Source organism: Habropoda laboriosa, unplaced genomic scaffold (assembly GCF_001263275.1).
Source record: "Habropoda laboriosa isolate 0110345459 unplaced genomic scaffold, ASM126327v1 scaffold258, whole genome shotgun sequence".
Lineage (NCBI taxonomy): Eukaryota > Metazoa > Arthropoda > Insecta > Hymenoptera > Apidae > Habropoda > Habropoda laboriosa.
The window spans coordinates 41,651-47,650 of record NW_017100395.1 but is presented as its reverse complement, the minus strand read 5'-3'; the positions used below and the strand labels follow the sequence as shown (position 1 = coordinate 47,650).

The window sequence follows — 6,000 nt, the reverse complement described above, 5'->3', positions numbered from 1 at the left end:
ACTTTCGCACATACTTGGGTAATTAAGAATGTCAAATTAGGAAATCTAGTAACATTTTCAGACAAGTGAACGCGAACTGATTAACAGAGGGAAAATTCGAGCGCAAATGGCGAGAGTAGAGGGATATTGTCCGAGTGATAACGCGGTTCCTGTAATACTGAAATATAATCCTCAATCGTGCCAAAACCATGACATTTCGAAGCGACATATAGCCTCTTGCTAAATTAAATGTAACGCGGTACGGGACAGCTTGATGGCCATGGAAATAAAAATGATCGCGCTATTATTCACGCGCCGCGACATTATCGCCTGAATTTATCACGTTCGCCATTAATCTGTGTACAAATATGATTACTCGAAACTGGGAGAATCGCAAAGATCGGCTTATCCAGGTGTAGTGTCGGGGCGTCCGTACCCAAACAGGAAACCTCTAAGGGGCAATAGAGAGGGAGTGGTTGGCGTAGCGTGCAAAGCCTCGACTTGCTAATCCGAAGGTCCCGGGTTCGATTCCTGTTGAATCCCTCAATATTTGTCCGTCGGTTCCTACAAATCGGGGCTCGTCCGGGATGGAGGCATCTACAGCTGCACGAAGCCCAGGCGCTGTGAGATGAAAAACATCTCGAGGGTTGCACGTCTCCCAAAAATGCGTTGTTTCGGCTGTGTGCCACTGTGTGGGGGAGTGTGACCGAAAGTGTTGAGTTGTGTTGCACTGAGGACATTCGAGGGCGAATGTCAGTTCAGAATGGCCGAGTGTAGTATCGGGGCCTCCGTACCCAAATAGGAAACCGACAAAGGAGATTAGAGAGGGAGTGGTTGGCGTAGCGCGCAAAGCCTCGACTTGCTAAGCCGAAGGTCCTGGGTTCGATTCCTGTTGAATCCCTCAATATTTGTCCGTCGGTTCCTACACAGGTAACATCAAATTTTCGGTACAACGAACGAGTTGTTCCATCGTCGAAAGGTGAACCAAATATCTAATATATTTCACGAGGAGAATCAAACGTTGGAAGATATTTACCTTTAATCTCCCAAGGATTTAGATATTGTAAAATCAACACAGATGATCCCCTGTATCTCAGCAAATTTGTACTCGGAATAATTTCCATTTCTAATGGAAATAAACAGATTCGAAGCTTCGACCTCTTGACATCGAGCATCCGTAATTCCGATCGCCTTTATGCTTTTTCCAATTTTCCGCAGTGGATATCAGCTCTCGTTCGAACCTCGTACTATTTGCTCTTGTCTTCGTCTCGTTAATATTAACAGATAAACGGCTGTTCGTATTTTGATTCTCAACAAAGTGAATATTCGCTGAATGACAGCGAAAAAAGAAAAGGAAACTTTTCGAAACGGTCGTTCGAGGCCTGTAGAATTTCAATGGGAAAATTGTTTGACGTGACCGACTTGACTACTGTTTAACCGTCGCGTTTATCAAAAAGCGAAACGGTTGTTCGGGGAACGCAGGAAGAAAATCTCTGCTCCTGGCGTTGAAATAAGCAGAATGTTTAATTGGAACAATCGTTCATCTGAACAGACTTCAACCGCGAGTAATTAGATAGTGGAATTAAATTATTTAGAATATGGGAAACAGCAAGTGGCGAGATACATAGGTAAATGTGTAAAGTAAATTGATATTATCGTTTCGATAAATTGCTTGAATAAATGTTACTGTTGCGTCCTTGTTGCGGTCGTTGTAAGTTAATAAACTGAATCATTTTGTAGACACGCAATGTAAATTAGGATTAATTAATGTTCCCAGTAATTATCTGATACTGCAGCTACGTAAGTATGCTTCTGTTTATAAGTACAAAGACACTTGTTCAATGTGAAACGAACCTAAATAGTCATTACAGAATTATTAAGATCCTGAAGAATATTTATCAGTCTGGAATTTCATGATACAACGACTAAAGTAAAAAAATTCTAAAAGTGTGTCATTGTTTATGTCACACCAAACGTTGACACGAAATCGAGTTTGTTGTTATTCGTTGAACTTGCCTCCATTTTTCATACAGTATAAAAACAATTACAGCTATGGAATAACCAGTTAACGTGTTCACCTTTCAAACAGAAATTGAATTTCTCTAGTTTATAATTAAAAATCAGTAAGAGTAACAACCAATTACTTCCTTTCCGTTTTTGTAAATGTGAATACGATGTATTTTACGTTCGATAAAGGCACGGCAGTGCAATTAAAAATGAGTAATCCCTCGATAAATAAATTACTGTGTTCTAAATATTGACTGACTTGTGACGAGTTAAAAAAAAATTCGATACACGAAAACCATTGCGAGTTGAAAAAATCTATTCAAGCTGTCGTATTGTGTGTAAAAAAATAACGAAACTTTGCCCTCTTCTATTTTCCTCACGAATCTACCATTTACGAGAGAAACACTGTATATTTTTTATCGATATGTGATACTAACTTCGTGGAAAAAATGTAGTTTAAATAATGCAATAGTTTCTGTGCAAAGGTAACAGGTGTCCTGATACTTGTGAACGAGAGGGTAGGTGTATTCAATTTATTCTTCTTTTGTTATTGAACTCAAAACAGACTCTTCACTCTACTCTCTGCATTGATGGAACAGAATCTTTTTATTGTTGCCTACTTTTTTAATCCGTTTGTAACGAGAAGTAGCAATCTTCAAAAGCAACTGAAAGTAAACGAATAGTGAAAGAAAATATGAAATCTGATAGGGATTCATATTTTTCAAATTAAGAAGAATTAATATTTTTCAAAAAATAATCTTTCCACTGATAATATGTGGTTCTCTTATAGAGATTCGATATTCCTTCTCAGTGTTCATTTATTTCATTTAATTAGAATTAATATTTTTCAAAAAATAACCCTTCCATTGATAATACGTGGTTCTCTTATAGAGATTCGATATTCCTTCTCGGTGTTCATTTATTTCATTTATTTAGAATTAATATTATTCAAATTAACAAGAATTAATATTTTTCAAAGAATAAACTTTCGACTGACAATACGTGGTTTCGTCACGCAAATATGTAGGTATTTACCCTTCGTATCAATTTCACAATAGTTTCCGATTTCCTTATAAAACCATATTTTGTTTTATGCTTATGTTTTTGGCTTGCCAAGCCAAAGGTCCCGGGTTCGATTCCCCGGGGTTTGGGTGTTTCAAATTTTTTCCGTCAGTTCCTACAGTATAACAAATACAGTAATTAAGAAATCCAACAAAAGTTTATTTGTTACTGAAAAAGGAAAACAGGTAATTCTCCTTGGCGAACAAAAAAAGAGATTAATCCGTATAAACAGAAATCCGTGTTGAACTTTGTTTCTCGCCGACACGTCACTCCCTTTGAAAAGTCTCGCGCGGAGAGGAATTCTCGAACGAATCGAAGAAAATTGGTCCCTTCGACTTCGTCTAGCATGCGAATTGTTTTTCTAACTTTCCGAATAATCTGCTTGTTGCAGGTCAGAATGTTCTACAAAGGAGGGCCGCGATGAATACGGATGATCAAGCAAATCGCTCGTTCGAGAGCCCGCTGGGTTTCCAAGTATGGAACCTAACGAGCCCGGAGGAAGAGATCAATTGCGACTACTTCGCGGGAGCGCACAGCATCTTCTCCACGAATTGGTTCCGTGGCATCATATGCTTCTTATACAGTGCCGTATTCGTGGTCGCGTTAACCGGAAACGGGCTGGTCTGTTACGTGGTGCACAGCAGCCCCCGAATGAAAACCGTCACGAATTTCTTTATCGTGAACCTCGCACTCGGTGACATCCTGATGGCCCTTTTCTGCGTACCAACCAGCTCTATCAGTACACTGATACTGCAGTATTGGTCGTTCGGACCAGAACTGTGTTCTGCAGTGATTTACTTTCAGGTGCGTTTAACGATTTCTGCGTTTCGATTAATTGAGAGAAAGAAAGAATCGGAGAGTTTGGGGATGAAGGTGGTGTGTCACATTTTTGGGAAAATTGAGTTACTTGGTTGGTAATTAAGTTCGCGACCTTAACATTTTTTGAACAAAATTGAGAGAGAAATTTTGTGTTGAAATAATTAATATAAAATTAAGAGCTTGCGAATGATATAGAGATCAATACAAATAGTCAGCAAATAAGTTTGTTATGAATAAAAAAAGAAGTTGCAAAGCATAAGTTAGTGAATTTAGTTGCCAACCTGATATTTAATAAGTGAAGATTGTGTGAGGGATTCTTTCACAAAACTTTCACAAGAGTGATTTGTTTAATGGATAAAGGTGTTATAGCTATGTAAAGGATCAGTAACTTGACAAAAAGAAAATAAGAAGATATTGATAAAAATGACCCATTAGCAACATTCCAAAGGTGAACCTTGATGTAACTTAAAACGTGTTTAATAAATTAAGGATACTAAAGCGTAGGAATAATTTTGACATTCCAATATCAATCTATTGATTAAAAAATGATCATATATGTAATATAATACTTTTATCCTCTGAACCCCTCAATTAGGAAGATGCATATCTCTTCAGAGGGTAAACAGTGGGTGAACAGTAATACCGAAGTAGAGAAAATTGTCGTAAAAAAAAGAATTCAAATCTTAAGAATGTTATATTACCAACACTGAGTCCATTCATTTATTTGTATTTTAGAATTTCTTGATGAAGAAATACTTGTGAAACAAGTTGCTTTTCGAAGATAAACGTTAATACGTACATAGCGATTTATGATTCTCTTTCACAAAGAAGAGACGTGAAAAATGCCCAGCACAATACGAAATAACGAAAAATTCTACAAACAGAATAAACTATTACATCTGTTTTTCCCCTGTTACTCTATTCATAATACGAAACGACTAAATAATTACTAAAATTTCAGAGAGTGGACGTGATTTTTGCGAGGTTATACGGCTTTGTGAAATAATTTCGCGAAATGTCAGGTTTCTCTGTTCCACGAAATTTTCACACCTTGCACTCGTTTCCCCGAGCATGCTAACGTTAATCGAGTAAGTTCGGAAAGAAAAAAATTACTGTCACCCTACAATCTCCGCGTCGGGTACTTTTCCCCTTGATTGACATAACTTGATAATCTCTTCTGCAAAAGTCGCGGCAACGGTAGATGCAACTTTTAACAAGAAGCGTTCTAACTGTCCAATGGTAATTTCGATCGCAAACTTTGCCGCTTTACGAAAGAAACTTTGCGAAAGTTATACAAGAAAGAAAAATAATAATAAAAAAAGGAAACAAACGTATACTGCTTTTAGTTACTGTAACTGAAGCATAAGAGACGAAAAGAAGTATCCTTCGACGTTTTACCGTTTTCGTGCTGCTTTCGAAACGGTCGAAAGTGTAGAAAAGTTTCTCAGACACACAGATTTCTGATCGTATTTCACTTGAAATTTTCGATGCCGCGTGTAATGCACTTTTCGAAGGAAAATCAACGTGAAATATCGAGGCACTTTTCACGAAACTTTTCATAACGTGTCGATAGCGTGTATTGGTTATACCGTATTGGAGAAGAGCTGTAAAACCTTCGTTCGATAAATTTTTTAACACATTAACACTAAAATTACCGACTGGGTCAAAATGACCCATTAGCGACTTTCTAAAAGTGAATGTAAGTAAACCGTGATTGGAAAATTCGATTCATACCGATACAAATGGAAGCATACATGTAGAATATAAATTCGGAAAGTTACAAGCGATAATACTTACCAGTACAGAGCATTCGCGTTTTTTCGAAAGATGCTAATGGGTCATTTTGACCCGGTCGGTAGTTTTAGTGTTAATGAGAGTAAACTTTTGATAACACTTTCCTCAAACTTTGTTCCGTGATTATGTTAAATTATGGTTCCGAATGTCAAAAACGTCCGCAGTCCCTTTAAATGAAAATTAATTCAAACTGTAATTACTAATTTCAAAAAACGTAAATTAAATTCAATTAAATTATATACACAGAATTAACGCTGTTGTAAATCGTTGGCAAAGACGTATCGAACGTTATAGCAATTGTTTCAAATAAGAAAGGTTAATTTTATTAAAGTTACACGT

General features: G+C 37.1%; 1 protein-coding gene across 1 annotated transcript in view; it reads left to right on the top strand.

Annotated features, from left to right (window-relative positions):
* The first annotated feature begins 3,468 nt into the window (after positions 1 to 3,468).
* LOC108575083 (neuropeptide Y receptor-like) overlaps positions 3,469 to 6,000 on the top strand; it is a 35,156-nt gene continuing 32,624 nt past the window's right edge. The window contains exon 1 of the mRNA XM_017937797.1: positions 3,469 to 3,852. Coding sequence (XP_017793286.1) covers positions 3,469 to 3,852 — 384 coding nt within the window. The remainder of the gene's footprint in view (positions 3,853 to 6,000) is intronic.